General features: G+C 39.6%; 1 protein-coding gene across 1 annotated transcript in view; it reads right to left on the bottom strand.

The window, feature by feature from the left end:
• Positions 1–21,093, bottom strand: part of si:dkey-43k4.5 (potassium voltage-gated channel subfamily S member 2) — a 23,301-nt gene extending 2,208 nt beyond the window's left edge. Inside the window, exons 1-9 of the mRNA XM_037679686.1 lie at positions 20,892–21,093; positions 9,046–9,224; positions 8,843–8,976; positions 7,744–7,908; positions 7,464–7,635; positions 5,964–6,047; positions 5,708–5,869; positions 3,093–3,176; positions 1,069–1,161 (exon numbers count right to left, since the gene is read on the bottom strand). Of these exons, the coding sequence (XP_037535614.1) occupies positions 1,069–1,161; positions 3,093–3,176; positions 5,708–5,869; positions 5,964–6,047; positions 7,464–7,635; positions 7,744–7,908; positions 8,843–8,976; positions 9,046–9,216 (1,065 nt within the window). The 5' untranslated portion in view covers positions 9,217–9,224; positions 20,892–21,093. The remainder of the gene's footprint in view (positions 1–1,068; positions 1,162–3,092; positions 3,177–5,707; positions 5,870–5,963; positions 6,048–7,463; positions 7,636–7,743; positions 7,909–8,842; positions 8,977–9,045; positions 9,225–20,891) is intronic.
• Positions 21,094–21,436: the final 343 nt, after the last annotated feature.

The raw sequence follows: 21,436 nt of genomic DNA, 5'->3' as shown, positions 1-21,436 counted from the left end.
ATATTTGTCATACAACAAGTGACACGTACCCACGTGACTCACTACAACAGCAACTAGAAAACACAAACACACAACCCCCGTCCTGGCTTCTCTCCACTGGCTTCCTGTCCAGGATTGATTTTAAGATTTTATTGCTTGTTTTTAAAGTCTTAAAAGGTCGGGCCCCGTCTTATTTATGTGATCTTCTTAACAGCTACAGTCCAGTAAGAGCACTCCGGTCTACCAACCAGTGCCTCCTAGAAGTCCCCATATCCAAACTGAAGTCCAGCGGTTGCTGCTCCAAAACTGCGGAACAGTTTATCTGATCATTTAAAAACCGCTGAGACTGTTGAGACTTTAAAATGTTTGCTCAAGACTCATCTCTTGGCGTTTGATCCACGAGAACCAGTCAGAGCTGATTTTTCTTGTGTTTTATTGTGAACATTTTTTTATGTTTTCTGAGTGGCACAAGATGTATATTATTTTTTTATTTGACTTAAAAAACACTTTGGTCAGCTTTTGTTCTTATTATTCAATTCAATTTTTCAATTCAATTTATTTATATAGCGCCAAATCACAACAAAGTTGTCTCAGGACACTTTACAGGAACATTCACATAGAAAAACCAATTAGTAAACTGAGGTTTTTAATGTGTAATTGAAATAAATTGACATTGACATGTGGCTAAAACCAGTGGTTGATGTATGTTTAATTGGTGTCTGCTACTGAAGGTGAGAGGTGACAATGTTTTCACCTCGACTTGGTGTTATGTTAGCAAAATATCCGATGGAATACTCAAAGTAATAACCGACTGCACATCTACATCTGGTTAACCCAATTCAAGATGGCTGCCACAGCCTTAGCCTACAGTCTACTTCAGATCATTTTACAGATAATGAGCTATAATTTGGTGTGGTAGTAGCTGACAGTTATTTACAACACATGCTCTGAGCTCAAACAGATGATGAAGATGAAGAGCGATACGCATTCCCTCTGTTGGATCTTTGCTCAACAAAAGAGCGATCCTGCTGATCTGAAGTGAGTTGTAGCAGACTCTGGTTCAGAGTCGTCGCTGTGGAACATCTTTACCTCGTCACATTCAGCCGTGTACGCGATCCCAGAGAAGACGGACACGCCCACACCCAGGTAGAGCAGCAGAATGCCGACTTCACGGTAACTGTGCTGCAGAGACGACACGAGGAACTGTTAGAATCCATCACTGGTTGAAGAAAAGATGTACATGCAAAAAATGTTTTTGGCTTGTCTGAAGATAGATCTGCTGGTTTGCCTGTTTTATCTGATAATTACACGTCAAATATTGTGTTGTTCAGCTTAAACGTTCATCTGAGCATGGAAGCCGTGTGACTTTTCATATATGTAGGAGTGAACAGCACACTGGGAGCTGGTTTGTGGGAGCGCAAAGTCCATAAAAATAGAAAAAGAGGCACTTTTCTTGTTGTGCAACACGGACAAAGATGGTGGGAGCCACTATTTAAAGAGGAGAGGAGGGCTGAGACTTTGGTCGAAGCGTCCTGTAATCCAGCCTCTCTCCGGGGACTCTCTAAGGACAAAGAAGAAATAAAGCATCCTCGGTCAATTTAGTCAACTAAAAATAACATCCAGCCCAGACTCGTGCACGACTTTGATGCACCCTGTTTAACAGCGGTTTCTTTTTTCTGTCTGTAAGAGGAAAAGTTCAACTATTTCAGAGCTAAGAGGCTAAATCTTTAACTAGATTGTCACTTTCAGTCCCTCTGGGTTCAGAAATGTGGAAATAAAATCAACTTTTAGTTTCGTGTCAACACATTCAAAAGCAGGCATTTAATTAGAAATTGTATCACAAAGTTTCAAATTCAAGCCAGATCTAAAGTTCTTGAATTCAGATTTTGTACACTAGTTGTGCAGGAAAGAGTCTGAATATAATGGTGCACTGCTGATGCAGGTCAAAGGTCAGAGCATTTATTAAAGTGCTTCAAATATAAATAACGCATCAAAATCCAGTAAATCTGCAACTTTCTAAATAAAAACTGCTCCGTGCACAGTTCAGACGGTGTTCAATGATTTCTGCAAAGATAAATCTCTTCATCAATGAGGAGGACCGTAACCTGAGCTGCAGATGTTTAAAGAACCGGGAGGAGCAGGGCGGTTGCAGATTGTGGTGACAGATTTTATTTTTAATGATCAATCTATTTAATGATCAAAATGTTTTTTTTTCTAATTTATGGTAAATTACACACTTTCAAGCCAATAAGAGTTCAAACTTGCAGAAATGAATCTTTCCCGCTGCAGTTAATAGATTAATATGAAGAATACGACTGAAAATATAAACAGTGGCCTCATATAATCATTATGTCACAGAGTTAAAACTTGTTTCAGTTTTCTGTTTATCAAACCTCATTATTCTTGTAGCATTTTACAAGAAATAATCCTTTGTGTTGGTAACTATCAAAGAAACCCCTTTTAATTAAAAATGTGTGTTTACCAACTCCGTACACATCTGGGGTCGGGTGCAGACAACATTTCTGTGATGATTAAAACCATGTGTGCACGGGCTGTGCACGCGCGTGGTTCTCTTTTATACACCTCAAACATTGTAAAACTGAACAAGCACGCTCAAACATGACATAAGCGCCCATCTTAAACCAGCTACAGAAAAACACTGAACGTCACTGGTAGCAATCGCATGTGAAAACGTGACGTTTTACTCAGGCGGCACGGTGGGGCAGTGGTTTGTGCTGTCGCCTCATTGCAGGCTTGAGTTTGCATGTTCTCCTTGTTTATGCGTGGGGTGCAGTCTGGTCTCCTTCCTAGGTTAAGTGACTCTAGGTGTGGCAGAGCATGAATGGTTGTCTCCATGCGGACTGTGATGGTCTACCTGTCCTAGGTGTCCCTCACCTTTCACCTGCTGGACTGCTGGAGAAAAGCACCAGCTCCCCAAGACCAGCACAGGATCAGGGGGGTATCAACATGAATGGATGGATGAAGCTACAGTATACCTTTAGTAAGCCAGTCCTTGAACTGGTTTAACCAACCTGTGAGCAGACGCATGAACAGAAACTAAAGCTCTGCGGCACTGATCATTAGACAAGTCCGTCTGTGGAGTCCTGACTCACCCGGAGTGTTGCTCCCAGTGAACGCAGCCCCGTAGAATGTCGAGCCAACTTCAAAACTCTGAAGATCCTCATTAACCTGAACACCTGAGAGGACGAGGAGGTGAGTCTCAGTGAGTATGTGGTGATGAGCAGTAATGAGAGAACACGTGGCCTCTGAATTAGAAACTGTAACATTTTCTACCTGGGTGCTGCTTTGAGTAAATCTTCAAAGTGATTTATTTAATTAACTCTGGAGGCTGATAGCAAGCTTTGCAGAGCTACAGTCCAGTTTCTAAAAGTTTAAAATCTGGTTTAAGAACTAATTGTAACATGCAGAAATCTACATTTATGGCAAGAAATTTAGCAAAACAAAAGATTTAGAAAATAGTTTTTCATGATCACAGGACTAGTCCTGATGCACGCGCAATAATCCAGGTAGATAAATCTAACCAGGTCGAGTCCGGTCATCTGGATGGGTTCTTCTTGTTGAACCATTTGTCTTTTATCCAAAAGACTTCTTTAGTCTGTGGAGCTGCAACAAACTCAGTCTTATAAGCAACACCTTCTCATAGTGGACCAACCAGTTTGCTGGTGACGTCCAGAACTAGTTGTTCACAGGTAAAAAGGAGGACCATCAGCCTAACGACTGACCGTTAGTGCCCTGATGGCTACTTTCAGTCAGAGGACCTGACTCAACCTTATTAAATCACAGGACTTATTCTGTGTTAACTGGTTTCTGGTTTACAGGGGCGACTGTGGCTGAGTGGTTAGAGAAGTTGTCCTCCAATGCAAGAGTTGGGAGTTCAAATCCACCAGCAGTCACATGTCGAAGTGTCCCTGGGCAAGACACTGACCCCCTCATTGTCTCTGATGTGTGTCCCATCTATGTAGAATGTGATAAAGTACTGATTAGTCTCTTTGGAATGATTTGTTATATAGGGGAGTGGTGGCGCAGAGGTTAGAGAGGCGGGCTTGTGATCCGAAGATCGCCGGTTCACGCCCCGGCCCCGACAACATCAAAATTGTGGGTGGGGTAGGTGAAACACCCACACTTGCCCCCACCCTCATTCGCCCCACTCTGGGCCCATGAGCAAGGCCCTTAACCCCCACTATGTGCTCCCTAAAAAAAAAACAGGTCTCTCTTGAAAATGAGTTCTCGTGGCTCAATGAGACTAACCTGGATAAATAAAGGCTAAATAAATAAATAAATAAAATATAATACAGTGTATGAATGGGTAAATGAGGGCACAGATTGTGCTATAAAGAACTTTGAGTGTCTTGAAACAGTCCATTTACCATTTCTCTTATCAGAAATTTAACAAAGTCTTGTTTAGTATACAGTAGTCCCTCGATACTTCGTGGTTCGACTTTTGCAGACTCACTCTTTCGCGGATTTTCAATGTAAGATTGTACGCAATGCACAATTGGTTAATTGACAGAAGGCCCATTGTGCTGAGGGACGGACTGGCCATAGGGAGCACTGGGACATTTCCCGGTGGCCTGGCCCGCTCAGTGGTCTCCGAGGGCCCCCTTTCTTTACTCTTACTGAGTCTGTCTATCACAGCAGAGCAAAGATACACAACAGGCAGGCACGCAACCTGTGACATACAGCCTCAGAAAGAGAAAGGAGGGGGCGGGGTAGGATCTGTCCTATGGGAGCTTCAATGAAGCAGTTACCAGAGTGAGCATCAAGGATTGTTTATTTAAAATAATAAAGCGTGACCCTAATCAAGCCTTTAGTCCCCCTTGGTGATCATTGAGCGGGCCAGGCCACCGGGAAATGTCCCGGTACTCCCGATGGCCAGTCCGCCCATGGGCACTAATTGGCCCAGTAACCACAGCATAAGTCTTTTGCTGCACTCTCTTAGAGCATTTAGAAAGTTTTGAGAGTTTAGAACATTGTTAAGAACATTGCAGGAGTGTGGGAAGTGTTTATAAAGCCTTTATACACACACACATATATATATATATATATATATATATATATATATACTAAAATAAATATAAGGTTGCTACTTTGCAGATTTTCACCTATCATGGGGGTATGTGGAATGTAACCCCCAGGATAAGTGAGGGACTACTGTACAGCATTCATAACTAACTATATTTGTAAAATATATATTTATAGTCAGTAAAACAAGGTTAAATATTGACGCTTCTTGTCAGAACCAAATAATACTTACACATCAGTTAGTGAACATATATTTAGTTCAACAGATGTTAATAACAATTCCTGAAATAAAACTAGAAGAGACCCCTAAAGTTCTCTGTATGACTGTTGTAATATTTGTTTGTTTATTTATTTAAAGTGTCCTGTTTGTTAATTAAACTTTTATACTGCAGAAAGAAGTAGTCTGAAAATATTTCACCTTACATTTGTTTAATGTTCTAAAAATGTGTATTTTAATTAACAATAGTAAGTTTTCCTCAAACTGAAGTTGTAATGTCGGCGCCCACAAGCAGGTAAAAGTGCAACAGAAGCCGTTTTTAAGTTCTGTAAATTATCCCGTTACTGACCTTCAGAGAGTTTTTGTAAAACAAAGATTATTTTAATCATTTATGGTAAAACGCAGCTGAAGTTCAGTCGTCAAACAGTCTTGCAGATTAAGGTGTGTGGGCGAGTGCACAGCAGTCACCTGAATGAGCCGCCCCAGGTCCCCCAGCTCAGACTCAGACCCCACAGTCAGGTCAAAGATCAGGGTGATGTAGATGGGAACCACAGACACCATGTCGATGATGTTGAGAGGGTGATGAAAGAACTTCTTCCTGTTTGGAGCGAGCAGCAGCCGCATCACAACCTGAAAAATAAAGTTGTTGTTTTTTTATGTAAAATAATCTGCTAACATCAATCAGCTCTGTAATCTGGTACACAGCACTTGTTAATCTCCTCACCTCAAAGGTGAACCAGCCGGTGCAAAACACCTCCAGAGCCTGGGTGGTTGGGTCCTCCATCAGTTTTCCATCAGAGTCAAAACTCTGTTTAAAAAAAAAAAAAAGATTTCTTATTCTGTAAAACTGCACATTTCAGGAAATGTTCAGATTTGTACAGAACATATTTCTTTCGCTGTAAAAATACATTTAAACCAAACACACTGTGTAAATGTTACTTTTCTTTGCTGATGATGTGGTGACCATCAGTCAAACTGGTCTTTAATAGCCCCATCCAGGGCTTAATTTGAGCCGAATCCTGCCGGAACAGGATCCGGGAACACTCTTATTTTGACAGGGTGTGTTACGGTAACTGCTTGCTTGGATCCGGTAACTCTCAGGCGTACTAATAATAATGTTATGAACAAATATGACTGCCTTGAACGAATAAAACTTATAATGGATATATGAACTGAAAATAATTACATAAACACTCATTTTAAACACAACATCCACTTACGAGCTTCTTAATATCACAAAGAGCTGCGTCTTCAAGTGAAGCTTTTCTGTGAGCGCCAAGCTAACAGGCAGTCGTATAATATGGAGTGACTTCCATACGTTGGCAGCCACGTAGCTGAGTGCAGCATCAAACCTTGCATTGCAAGGAATCGACTCCCACCTTCATGTAAACAACAACTGCCTGTTAAAGACCCTCTCTGCCTGCAGCGTGCATTTAGTGTCAAATGTTGACTGCGTCCTAAGAGCTGGAGCCAGGGCTTAACTTATAAACCAATCAATGCCGGAACACAAATAGCAGGCAGGCCGGCTGGATGGGGTTGGGTTGGGGGTGGGGGGTTTCGCCCCCAGAAAATTTGGAATAAAGTAGATGTGATTTCCTGCATATTGGTGTATTTTAATGGGTTGTTAAACATCTACGTTCACCTACATTTGTAAACACTCGGTTTCTGTCAAGCCTCCTACCCCCCAACACTTGACGGTTCAGTGCCGACCCGTGCCTACACGCAGCCGCCATGAACAGACTGAAGAGGTGCCTGGAGGCTTCACGTGGAGTCGGACAGTGAATTCAGTAGAAAAGAGTCAGCACAGAACCGTCCAGTAAAGGGGGGATGGGGGGGGGGGGGGGTCTAAGCAGAGTGTTTACAAATGTAGGTAAACGTAGATGTTGAACAACCTGTTAAAATACACCAAAATGCAGGAAATGACATCTACTTTATTCCAAATTTTCTGGGGGTGGACCCCCAGTTCCCCCCGCAGCCCCCCGCAGCCGGCCCGCCTGCTATTTGTGTTCCAGCATCGATTGGTTTATAAACTAAGCCGTGGCTCCAGCTCTTAGGAAGCAGTAAATATTGGACACTAAATGCACGTTGCAGGCAGAGAGGGTCTTTAACAGTCGGATGCTTTTTGCACTGCTTGTTGTTGTTTACAGAAAGATGGGAGTCGTTTCCTTTCAATGCAAGATTTGATGCTACACTCAGCTTCTTGTCAGAGCCTTGGTCTAACAACCTGGTATTCTGGGATGCTGTTGATGCACATGGTGGCGATGGACGTGATCACCACTCCGATGGAGAGCAGGCTGAACATCTTACTGGGGATGGAGTACCCCGGGTTCTCCAGCGTCAGCCACAAACACTTTTTGACGTTCCCGTAACGCACCTCCTGGAAATGCTGCATGTCCCTGTGAGGAAGAGGAGGAGGAAGATGGCATAAAGATTACACTGAAAGGGGAATTCTGGAGCCAGGTTCATAATTTAGTCATACAGCAAAGAGCAGCAGAGTGTCTGACTTGTTTAAATCAGAGATCTCGTCCACGGACGTGTCCACACTGCTGACGTCGCTCTCGTCGTCCCAGCTGCGATGTCGGCTGCTCTCAAGCTTACGGTCGTGGTAGCGGTAGCTACAGCAGGTGTCCAGGAAGAACTCGTTGATGCCCCAGTACTCTATCTCCTGACTTTACGAAGGGAAAAAGCAAATAGAAATATTTAAATAATCATTAAATAAATCAGAAAAACTGCCAGACTTTGATCGTTTCTCTCTCAGTCCAAGGCAGAGACTTTAGACCACACCTTTATCACCTGCATAATCAATTATTGTAAATATTTGCTTTCTGGTTTTGAGTAGAATAGTATAACTGAGTATAGAAGAGTATAACTGAGTATAGAAGAGTATAACTGAGTATAGAAGAGTATAAATGAGTATAGAAGAGTATAACTGAGTATAGAAGAGTATAACTGAGTATAGAAGAGTATAACTGAGTATAGAAGAGTATAACTGAGTATAGAAGAGTATAACTGAGTATAGAAGAGTATAAATGAGTATAGAAGAGTATAACTGAGTATAGAAGAGTATCTCTTGAGTATAGAAGAGTATAACTCTTGAGTATAAAAGAGTATAACTCTTAAGTATAGAAGAGTATAACTCTTGAGTACAGAAGAGTATAACTCTGAGTATAGAAGAGTATAAGTCTGAGTATAGAAGAGTATAAGTCCGAGTATCAAAAAGTATAACTCTGAGTACACAGTATTTTGGCGGCAGCTGCTGCAGAACTCTTGTACTGCTGATCTTATGGAGAAGGAAACATCTGGATGGGCGCACTTTGTTCTAAAATCTGCACATACTTTTCTGAATTGATGGTGTTTTTCCAAATGTGGAAGCTGCTCATGCTAGAGGCACAAATGCACCCCTATACCATCAGAGAAGCCTACTTTGGACCCGTGCGCCGATAACAAGCAGGATGGTCCCTCCCCTGGTTAGTTTAGAGGACATGGCATTTGCAGTTTCCAAAAAGAAACTTTGAAAATAAATTAATTTAAATTTACACATTTAAACGTGTACAAAGTCCCAACTTCTTCAGCGTTTTCTCTGTGACAGGGCAGTAAACAGACCTGAAGGAGAAGACGCAGAGCTCCTCCATCACATGGAGTTTTCCAGTCTGGTAAAAGTGGAGGACGTATGGAAACAGGCCGGGGTTCCTGTCAAAATAAAACTCCTTCTGCTGCACGTCATAGTCATCACACACCTGCAGGGCAAGAAGAACGTCACATTCCTGTCGCCTGAATCATCTCATCCCATGAAGCAGCCGCCCCACCTGCAGAATGTCTTCCTCTGAATCACACGCCAGCAGTTTTCCCAGTCGGGTATCTGGGAATTTCCTCAGAGTGCTGGAACAGAGGCTTCTCTTCAGACCCCCAACGTTCACGTGGACGAGACCCTCGTCAGGGTCCTGGTGGACCCAGCTGGGCAAACTCTTCTTCACCATGGCGATGTCTGCAGGGAGCGAGACACAAAGATACACAGTGGTACTTTTCATGGATCTGTCTTTGAAGTACATTTAACACTCAACCTAGATTTGATTAAAATAAATTAATAAAATGGAAATGATGAAATGAAATGTTGCCCCAAGAATATGTTCATATAATGTTTGGACTTTAAATTTGAGCCATTTAACAAAATCCTTTGAAGTTAATTCAGTTCAAGTTGGCGGCCACAGCTAAGGAAAGTTAGCAAACACAAAAAGGGCTTTACCTTAACGAGTCTTTCAGAAAATTAGCTAAAATTAAGCGTTGGAGCTGAAAGTCCTTCCAACTCACAATTTAACTGTTCACGAACGCTCTGTTTTAAAACTTCGCCCTTTAATAAAGTCAACTCTGTAAAAGTTTTGTGGTTCGTGAGACGTTTTCCAGACAAAGTAATCGTAGGATTTACGTCTACAGCTTGTCTTTTTGAGTCAATTTAATATAGGCAGCTACAGCAAACAGCGGCAAATCAGCCAGTTTTAAAGATATTTACTGCATAAAGTTACTTTCAGTGTTTGATGAAAATGGCTACAGCTCAGATATAAGATGATCTAAGTCTAAAACTCTGTTACACAACACAACTTTATTTATAAAGCACTATAAAACAACTCTGTTGGACAAAGTGCTGTACATTAACACATACAAACAAAGCAAGCATTAAAACCATAAAATCAACAGATACCATAAAAATATTTACTGATAATAATAATAATAATTATTATTATTATCAGTAAATATGAGATAAAATGTGGTTTCATATTCAGACTTTTACACCAAACTCATATTTTATTTAGTGCACAGCAGAAATCATCTTTTTATTTTTGATTTTTCAGTAGTTTTGGAGAAAACTACCATTTTTTATAAAAACAATCTGTCCAGAAGGGAAATCTGACACGCTTGAGACCGAAACAATTAACGAGGATGTGATGAGAGACAGCTGAAGGTGCTTTACAGAAAATAAATTTAATAAAATCTCACAGCTCATCTCAGTTTAGTTTATAAAGCGACATGAACTTTGTCCAAAACTATTTTATTTCTTCTTTAATTGTGTGAATGTTTATGAAGCGTTCACTCGGTTGTGATCCATTTTTCTTCTGTGTGTTTTCGGTGCGATCCTCGTCCCGCAGTTTTCAAACTATTTCATCAAGTCATAAATCAAAACATTCAGCGCTCTCAGGACAATGCTGCCATGACTTTTGGTGTTGGTGCAACTTTAGCTTTTTGAAATATTTAGCCTTTTCTACCATTTTTTTCTCATAGAAAATGAACTGAGCTCATTTTACCTCCTTCACATCTTTAGATGTGTTTACAACCTTTTACTGCTCCTTTCATTTTGTTCTGGTTCAGCTTCTTTGTGCAAATTTTAGATATTTTTAGCTATGTTGAGCAGTCTTTTAGCTGTTTTGTGCTCCTTTCAGATTCTTTCAGCTAACTACAACTTTTTTGTGCTTCTTCTAACTTCTTTCTGCTAATTTCAGCTTTTTATGCTCCTTTCAGTTGCTAGTTTCAGCTTTTTCTACTATTTCAGCTACTATGTAGCTGTTTTATGCTTATTAAGCTTTTTCAGCTAATTCCTCATTTTTTGCACTCCAACTTTTTTCAGGCTAATTCAGCAAAATGCTTTTTACACTTCCTTCTTTTAATTTCAGCATCTTTCTGCCTTTTTCACTACTTTTCAGCTTTTTGTTTTTGTTGCTAATTTCAGCTTTTTTTCAGCTAACTCCCACTATTTTGTGCTCATTTTGGCTTCTTTCAGCCTAATTAGCCAAACATGCATTTTTCCTGCATTCTTATGCTAATTTAGGCTTGTTCTACCTTTTCGACTACCCTTTTAGTTAATTTTAGCGGTTTTCAGATACATTCAGTTTTTTTGTGGTAATCTATGAAACTTTCAGCCTAAATAACTTCTTTCTACTAATTTCAGCTTATGTTCCTTCCAGCTTATTTCTGATAGTTTCAGCTTTTTCTGCCTTTTCAGCTACTATTTAGCTGTTTTATGCTAAATTTAGCGTTTTCAGCTAATTTTGCATTCTTGGCACCCATTTCAGCTCCATCACCTTCCTTCTGGTACTTTAAGCTTCTTTCTGTCATTTCAGCTACTTTTAGCTATTTTTGGCAAATTTCAGCTTTTTCAGTTAATTTCTCAATGTTTGTGCTAATTTCTGCTTATTTAAACCCAATTCAGCAAATATGTGTTGTTTCTGCTTTCTTCTGCTAACTTAGGCTTGTTCTTCCATTTCAGCTACATTTTCAGCATGTTTTTAGCTAATTTCAGCAATTTATTCTGCAACAAGCTTTCAAACTGCATTTTCACAGGAAATGCAACTTCTCTAGTTTGATTTGTAAACGATAACAATTTGAAATGTTCCTTGTTTTATTAATTAAAGTACAAGTTGTAGAATAAACTGTGCTCAAAGTATTTTTAGCTGCGACTGAAACAGGAGCGAACACTTGGTGGGATGTTCCACGGGCCGAGGTTTGAAACTGTTTTGACGTGTTTGATCCCGTTTCTCTGACCGCCTTCATTTGGTCGTGGAATAAAAAGGAGCGATGGAGCGATGGTCTCCTGCTGGACATGTTGATGCTGCAGCTCCTGATGAGAACTTTCCGAGTCTTTCTTCTGGCTTTAAAAAATAATGAGGCGCCCATGAAAAGGCTTTTAGTTGTTGTAATCTTTGCTTCTTCTCATGCCGGCGGTTTAATGATGTGTTTCCACTGGGAGTGATGGGGAGCGGTGTGGGGTGGACAAATTAACCAGCTGCCTTCTGAAGACCAGCTTGGAGTTTTTCTCACTTGATTCTCGTTTCTCAGACAAAAACGACAAAAAAACACAAAAGGGGCAGATTTCCACTGAGAAAAGGCTCAAAGTATGAAATAAATCAACCTCTTTATTTTCTTCTGAAGATCAAAACAGGCCTTCAAATAAACTTTAGAATATATTTTACTTTTCTTATAGTCGGAGGTAATGGAAGTAAGGCTGGAGCCGTGTGTATAAAACAGCCTGAGAGAGAAGACTGAAACACTTTTGATGTTCAAAAGCATAAAAAAAAACAAATTTAAAATTTTTCTACCAAAATATTTTAAAATTGATTTTCAAAAAGACAAAAAAATACAGATTTTACTGCTGTTTTTATCAAAATATGTCAACAAGAATGACTTAAACTTGACTTTTCAAAGCACCTGCTGCCAAACAGCGAAGGCAGCCAACTGTGTTTGTACCTGACTGTGTTCATTTTGCTGCCTGTTAGCAAAATATCTCACAAATCACTGAACAGACTTTAATGAAACTTTCAAAAAGCAATAATTGGGTGAACATGTTCAACAAATTCCCTTTTGGAGTCAAACCAATTCAAGATGGCCACCACAGTGATGTAACCTTAGACCAGTTCATGTGACAGACATTAAGGTGTGGTAGTAGCTGAGAGTCATTAGTCGTGGTCCAAGCCAGGGGTGGTCCAACGTTTTCATAGGTGGGCCAGAACTGACTGCATGAAAGGACTCGTGGGCCAGAAAAATGTGAATTTAACAAAAGATTAAACTTAAAAAGTGTTATTTCCCCCCTCATTTTTAAACTCTCAACAACTTGAACAATATTTTGGAGAAAGGCTAAAAGTTTAATTTAAATTACTGAAGATCCAGAACAGGAGCCTCGTAAACATTAACCTTTTATTTATTTATTTAAATAATTAAATTTATTATATTTTTTGGGGGGTCTATTATGTTTTTTTCTTGTGCTTGGAAAGTTCATTTTGTTTATTTTCAGAGACGAAAGCCTAAAATGAGTAACTGTTCTTTAAAACAGGGGGTGGAGCTTCAATCACCCGTTTGGACCATGGATGTCCCAAACGAAGTTCTGAAAAACCGTCCAGCTGGCGGTCGCTAAAACAGATTCATGGAAGGTTTGAAGGGACACTGAGGAAGTTGATCAACTTGTATGTCGATGATACAACTTTATATTCTTTTAAAAATGTCCAATTTCTCCCCATCAATTGTTAAATCAACTGGAATTATTTTATTTGAAATCACTATATTTAGCCAAGTTTTATGAATTATTATCCAAAATTCTACTGTTGATGGGTTTGTTAGGCTAAAGGGATTAATTATAGCTAAATATTTGTATTGTACGTAATATTGCTCATTTTGAGAGGATTATTTTAATCTGTTTTGCTGTTAAACCTAAGAATTAAAAAAAATATCACCATTAAATCTAAAGAAGGTCGACATCTGCGTCAACCTCTTCAGGCTGTGGGTCAAACTTAGACCATTCTTCAACTGAAGTGATGGGCCGCACAAAATCACTCCAAGGGCCGCAAATGGCCCTCGGGCCACACTTTGGTCACCTCAGATTGTGCAAGTTGTCACAATGTGGCATAAAATTCCACCAGAACGACTAAAAATCTGTTGTTTCTCATCAAATGAGGATTTTAGTCTAAAGCTCTGACGGGTGAGGCAGCGGGCGATATGCATTCAGTCAGTGAACGTTAATAATTAAATTAAACACAAGAGTTTATGAAATTGTTTCAAACGTAGGATTAGATGCTGGAAACACCAACATGACATCACATCGACGAACAAGAGACAAAAGGTGATTTAAATGTTAGTTTTTATTGGAAGATTTATAAAAGAAGGAGCAAAAATAAAAATATGTTTGTCAAACAATAAAACTTTATTGCTCCTGAATCGTTCTTCAAAACATCTTTTTTATTATTTTGGTCTTTTTATTTGCTCCTAAGATCATTTTTTATCCTTGAAGGTTTCTTTAGTTCCATAAATCAGCTCGACTGAGAGAAATAATCTCGTCTATAAATCAGTTCTTTAATCTATTTTGTAATAAATCTATTCTTGTTGTTGCATTTATTCTTTTTTAATATTTTTTATTTTTCAGGATTTTAGAAACTTTCACTGGTTTGTTGTTGCTCATTGTTCAATGTGCTCTTTTCCACAAAATGCCTTGAACGTTTATTTTATTTTATTTATTGCATATTCTGACAATTAAAAATTATCTTTTAATGTCTGCGTTTGTGAAGAATTTAACCTAAACGTGTTTTTTTTTTCTGAAAATATGCTTTCAGTAACAAAAAGGTGTTCACATAAAATAATTATTACATTTGTTTTTAGACGAATTTTATTTATTTAAGATTTATTAGAATATATTTATTATCAAATAAAAGCCGGAATGAGATGGAGTCCTCGTTTATCCGTCCTCTTTTCCTCAGGATGAGTCAACGAACATTAAAAACCCACGAGGAGTTTCTTACAAGATTTATTTTTTGCCCCAGATGTTTGAGCCTCTCATTTTTCCTGTAACGTCGTCAGTGTTGCTCCGGTCTGTTCTGAGATCAGCTGTCCGTTCACCACAGAACACACCAGAATCAGTGAACTCTGCAGCAGATCATCACGAGCTTGATCCAAACTCGGTTTGTGTTCATCACCCGCCGCCAGAACAACAAGGTGCGCGATCACGCCTTTATTGAGTGTCTGTTAGTAAAATATCTCATGAACAACTGAATGGATTTTAATAAAACTTTCAGGAATTAACCATTACATAAAGGTCTACAACTAGTCTGGAGTCAGCTTAAATCAAGATGGCTGCCCAATTTACTAAGCTTAGAAAATCCCAAAGGTGCTTTATTTCTGTCAAAGTTGTGGCTTTTGTAAAAAAAATATATATATAAAAAAAAAACATTAGCTGGGTTGTAGTTAAGAGTAATTTACAAAACAACACATACTCCAAGTGCCACTCATCATACATTTTTGCTTAAAACGTTGACGTTAAGTGTTAGAGTCAACCTAGTCTGTCTGTTAGCGAAATATCTCATGACCCACAAGATGGATTTTAATGAACCTTTCAGGAAATAATCTTTGTATTTACAGCTACAAGTGTTAAACTTTTGAAGACGACCCAGTTCAAGATGGCTGCCACAGCTAATCAACATTAGCAAACACACAAAAGGCGATAACAGTCAATTTTACAGACACTGATCTTAAATCTGATGATTGTGATCCCAACACTCTCTCAGCGTAACAGTTTTTAATATTGTGTGAGGTCTCAAGTTATTTTATTTTCATGACTCAAATGGCTACAACTTTATTAGTTTAAAGTCCAAAACTGAAAAAGGCAGACACGATTTCCTTCATGGAATGATCGAGCTCTTATCAAACATTGTAAACGTCAGATTTTTTTATTTATCTGCTCAGAAACACTTAATTTACTTTCTGCAGATGTTCAAGCTGCAGAGAAATAAATTAATTTAAATAAAAACTGCGGCCGAAGCACAAATTCCTCCCACACACTCATTTATTGCTCTCCAAGCGTAAACACACACACACACACACACACAAACACACACACACACACACACGCACACACTGAATCTACCCCGGGTCTCTGAGCGGATGAATTAATAACAACACTCCCATCAAAGTTTAAAAAGCGTATTGTGACATGTTAGGACGCTCAGACGCTCCAGAAACACTTTTCAAAATAAATGTTCACATCAGAGGCAGAACATCTGGATCTGATCCTGTTCTGGTGGCAGATGTTGATTTATTTATTGGCATCGCTTAGCAACGAGTGAATTTGAGCGAACTCGGATCACATCTGGATTTGTCTCAGCTTCGTCTGCTGCTGAAGCTTCTGTCCATGTCTGGTGCTTGTTTACCTGTCCTGTTAGCGAAATATCACATGAACCCCTTGGCAAATTATACAATGGATTTGACGTCTACAGCTGATTAACAACTGGAGGCCGCCAGATTCAAAATGGCCGCCACAGCAAAGTGATCCTAACAAACTGATGAAAGCCAGTTTTACAGATATTCAGGTATAAATAGGTGTGGTAGTAGCTGAGAGTAACCCAGTAAACATACTCTGATGGTGACACATTGCACAGGATTTTTAGCAGCAGCTGCTGAAGTCCACCCAGCAGCGGTGGCTCGTCAGTAGGGGGCGCACGGGCGCCACCCACCCACTGGAACCACTCACCATTTTACATTGAAGACTTAAAAAATTAAATAAAAATGAAATAATAAAAAAATATATATATATTTTTTAAATATGTACATATTCATTTTAGTTGTGTAAGATAAATATTTAATAGTTAATGATGAATTAAGTTGTTTCTTTCAAAAGCGTTGTCTGATTAGTGACGTATTTCCGGCCCCTGGGGCGCAAGAATCGAATCCATAGATTCATTAAAAACTGCGCATGCGCAGTTGTTCCGCTAAGTTACAAGAGAGAGGACGATTCTGGGCGCAGCTATCGGCGCCATGGGGGCACGGTCAAACGTGAGCTGTACGGATCGTGTGCTTCCGGTCCCGGAACTGTTTTTTTTGTTGTTGTTGTCCAGGAACAGATCCGTGCACTGACACTCACAACCAGGCTGGCTGCAGGTAGGCTTTAAGCCATTGAAAGCCCCAGTTTGTCTTTTAGCAAAATATTTCATGAACCACTGGACGGACTGTAATAAAACTTTCAGACAATGATCGTTAGATGTGCAAATACAACTGATTAACTTTTAGAGTCAACTCATTTCAAGATGGCCTCCACAGCTAATCTATATAAGTAAACACAAAAATGGCTCAATCCCCTTGAATTTTACAGCTACTAAGATAAAATCAGGTGTGGTAGTAGCTGAGAGTGACCCCCAACACACACTTTGAGCACTAACATGTGAGATGTTGTAACATCACATGAAGGTATCCAGCTCCATGCTCGTACATCGGTTTGTTTCCACACCTGCAGGACTGACGGGCTGCAGCCGGCGCCGGCAGGTGAAGTGCAGTTTAAACGTGACACTCTAATCCTATAAAGGCTCTAATTGCAGAATGTGGGAAAAGACCCGAGGATTCAGGTGTTCAGCTAATGTTGTTTTAAAGAGGAGTAATCTGACTTGAGACGCTCCTCAATCCTCTTACTGAACGAGTTTAATCTGATTGTTCCGTCATTTGTGCTCACATGAGCTGCAGCGAGACGAAAACCATCTGACAGCAGCAAGGTGCTGCAGAAGTGTGTGTGTGTGTGTGTGAATTATGTCATTGTTTTAAGTAAGGTTCAAATATTTGGTTTAGTTTTATATTTAATCTCAGTTTTGTCTTGTTGTTATTTTGTGCATTTTAATGATCAGTAATTATTTTGCAGCTGTTCTGTCGTGATCATACGTCATCTCTTTTCACCCCACGTTGTCTTGTTGTTATTTTTCTGTTTATTTGTATGTTTTTTTTACAGATGTTTTAACAAACAAGAAGACATTTTGAAGACTGGACCAGTTCATGAGGACAAAATGTTTTTCAAAGGTTTATAGTTTCTGAACGACGGATGTTTGAGGTTTTAGAGCTGAACATCTGTTTTATGATACGGTCACATGAAGACTGAGCTCCTGTTCGACAGCGTCAATGGGAGGAAGAGGAGGCGAAGATGAAGGTAGAGCAGTTAAATCATGGAGTGTGCAACATCTGCTCAGAAGAACGAGCAGAACGAAATGTTTGTAATAAAATATTCAGAACTTTCTGTAAGTTCTGTTTATTTCAGACGTTGCTTTTTATTTACTCTAAAAGTCAAAGTGCAGCCTACATTGTGTTTTACCATCCATCCATCCATCCATCCATCCATCCATCCGTCCGTCCATCCATCCATCCATCCATCCATCCATCCATCCATCCATCCATCCATCCATCCATCCATCATCTTTGGGGGAGAGGTGTCCATCACAGGGACAATTCAGTCACCAGTCAGCCTAACATGCATGTTTTTGGTCTGTGGGAGGAAACCGGAGTACCCGGAGAAAACACACGCATGCACGGAGAGAACATGCAAACTCCACCCAGAAAGACCCCTGGATCAGGATTTGAACTGCTCACTGAGAGGCAGCAACTCTACCCACTGCACCACTGTGCTGCCCTATGCCCTATGTTTTTCTTTAGAAACCATTTAAGATGCGATTGTTTGCTTATACAAACAACAGCAACCCTATAATTTATATATTCTGGGAGTTTTATTTGATCATTTAACGTCCTTAATGATGGAATTATAATAACTCAATAATGAATGCTAATTCAACATCGAGTTTCAGCTCGAATTTAGCTGGTTTTAACTAAGTTATTGATCCTGCAGGAAATTGTTGTGCCAGAGTTTCAATACAAAAGGAACAAACACAAGACAAAAAAATAACAGAGAATATAAAACAATTCAGACATTTAAAGTCTAAAACAGGTCCGGTGCAGACAGAAACAATAAAGTGTTTGTGGTGCAGGATTCATTTTATTGGGGGGAGGAGTTGAAAAGTTTGATCCACTGGGAGGAAGGACTTCCTGTGGCGTTCTCTCGGTGGTCTCAGTCTACGACTGAAGGTCGCTGCTTTTAGCTTATAGCTAGCCTTTTGACGCTTTTAGTTAGCGTTTAACTACTTTTTGCTAGCCTTTAGCTAACCTTCTGCTATTTAGCTTTTAGCTATTTTTCTCTGGTTTTAAATAAGTGCTGTGTGTTGTCAACACCGCATGTTTCTATACAATGATGTTAGTTGTCTGCGTTTACCCAGCACACCTGGAGTGGACCCAGGTGGAGCAGTGGGCAGCTGTGTGAGCGCCCGGGGGGCAGTGAGGGATTGGGTGTCTTTTGGCTTTTAGTTAACCTTTTCCTACTGCTTTTAACTTTGAACTAGCTTTTTTACTACTTTTGCTTTTAAGCGAGCCTGTACCCGTTCTTACAGCGGTGTTTGAAAGTTTGTGAACTCTTTGTAATTTCTTATGTTTCTGCATAAATTTGACCTAAAACAATCACCAGATTTTCACACACATCCTAAAAGTATAAAGAGAAACAAGTTAAACAAACGAGACAATATATTATACTTGGTTGTTTATTTATTGAGGAAAATGATCCAGTGTTACATATATGTGTAGTAAAAGTATGTGAAGCTTTGCCTTCAGTACGTAGTGTGACCCCCTGTACAGTAATAACTGCAACAACATGTTTCTGGTCACTGCTGATCAGACCTGCTCACCCATTTGGAGGAACTTTATCCCGTTCCTCCAGAACAGCTTCACCTCTGGATGTTGGTGGTTTCCTCACATTAGCTGCTGCTTCAGGTCCTTCCACATCTGGATTGGATTAACGTCAGGACTTTGCCTTGGCCGTTCCAAAACATGAACTTTATTCTTCTTGGACCATTCTGTGGTAGAACATCTTGTCTGCTGAGGGTCATTGTCTTGCTGCATGACCCACCTTCTCTTCAGTTCATGGACAGATGTTCTGACATTTTCCTTTAGAATTCTCTGATATAATTCAGAATTCATTGTTCCATCAATGATGACAAGCCGTCCTGGCCCAGATGCAGCAACACAGCCCAAACCATGAAACTACCACCACCATGTTCCACAGAGGGGATAAGGTTCTTATGCAGGACTGCAGAGTTTTACTTTCTCCAAACATAAATAACACTTTTCATTTAAACCTCATCATCCGTCCACAAAACATTGTTCCAGCAGTCTTCTGGCTTGTCCACGTGATCGTTAACAAACTGCAGACGAGCAGAAATGTTCTTTTTGGAGAGCAGTGGTTTCTCCTTCAACCCTGCCATGAACACCATTGTTGTTCAGTGTTCTGATGGTGGACTCATGAACATCAGCATTAATGTGAGAGAGGCCTTCAGCTGTTAGAAGTTCCCCTGGGGTCCTGTGTGACCTCGCTGACTGTTACACGCCTCGGTGTGATCTTTGTTGGTCCACCACTCCTGAACTTGAATTCCCTCCATTTGTTCACAACCTGTCTGACTGTGGACTGGTGGAGTCCAAACTCTTCACAGATGTTTGTGCATCAACAACTCTTTTTCTGACGTCCTCAGAAATCTCCTTTGTTCCTCCACGATCCACTTCCACAAACAAGTTGTGAAGATCCTGTTCTTCAAATCAAACAGGTCCGCTCACACCTGATCATCATCCCATTGATGGAAAACATCTGACTCTAATGTCACCTTCAGATTAACTGATAATCCTAGAGGTTCACACACTTTTACTACTCACAAATATCTACTCGTTTTCCTCAATAAATAAATAAATAATATTTTTGTCTCATTTGTTTAACTGGGTTTTCTTTATCTACTTTTAGAACTCATTTGAAAATCTGATGATGTTTTAGTTTATATTCATGCAGAAATTTTAAAGAGTTTACAAATATTCAAGCACCACTGTAGCTTAGACTTTTGCTACTTTTAGCTTTAAGCTACTGTTCTGTTTCTTGCCTTTAGCTAGTGTTTTACTTCCTTTAGCTTTAACATTTCAGCTTTAGGTTTCACACATTTTTATTTTATTTTTTTACAGAAAATGCAACTTCTTTATTTAAAATTGTCTTTTTAATTTATCTATTTTTAATCATTGGGTTTTTTTTAAACACGATTTTAAATGTTTGATAAAATAAGAATAGTGCATCTATTTATATTTTGATAAAGCACAAGCCAGATGAGTGTTTGTGTAGTTAGATGGTGCAGCCATGCTGAGCTCTCAGGAAGCTGCTCACAGAAATAAAGTTGATCCATAATTTAACACTTTGCCTGAAAACAGAATCAGCTGCAGCACAGTTTTCTGTTTCAACGCACTAAAACTAAACATACTTAAAAAAAGTGCATTGCGTGTTTTTATTGTGACGTACCTCTGAGTTTTGTCACGACCTGTCTTCATCACCGGAACAGCATCCTCATCTTCAGATGTCAGATTCACCCCATGATGCATTTCTAACTTTTACACTTCCACAAAAGAACTGGTTTAACCTCAAACTTGGATCCGAGAGGAAAAACTTGCTGTGAATGAACCAAACCGTCTCCTCCTGCTGCAACTCCGAGCTGTGGGGAAGAGATACCAGTCAACTGTGGGCAGATTTCTTCCACCTGAACTCCGATTTGTCTTCGTCACTCATGGGAAGCCTTCGGCTTTTTCCGCCACTTTCCGAAATGAGAGCGAAACAAAAGAAACAGTCATGTGTTTGTTTTTTAAACGGTACATTAGCGACACCTAGTGGCCACATGGTAGAATTACAGCATCTTCATCCCCCCCCCCTTTTTTTTGTCTTTATTGAAAAAAAACAACACAAAACGTAATATAACGAGGCATACAACAAGAAAAACATGTTCACAGTTGATATGTTAAAAAAAGCTAAGCAGAAATTATGAATAGAAATATTAACAAAGAAAATAAACA

The sequence above is a fragment of the Nematolebias whitei genome, chromosome 7 (genome assembly GCF_014905685.2).
Source record: "Nematolebias whitei isolate Nwh7 chromosome 7, NemWhi1, whole genome shotgun sequence".
Lineage (NCBI taxonomy): Eukaryota > Metazoa > Chordata > Actinopteri > Cyprinodontiformes > Rivulidae > Nematolebias > Nematolebias whitei.
This window is presented reverse-complemented; position numbering and strand designations above follow the sequence as displayed.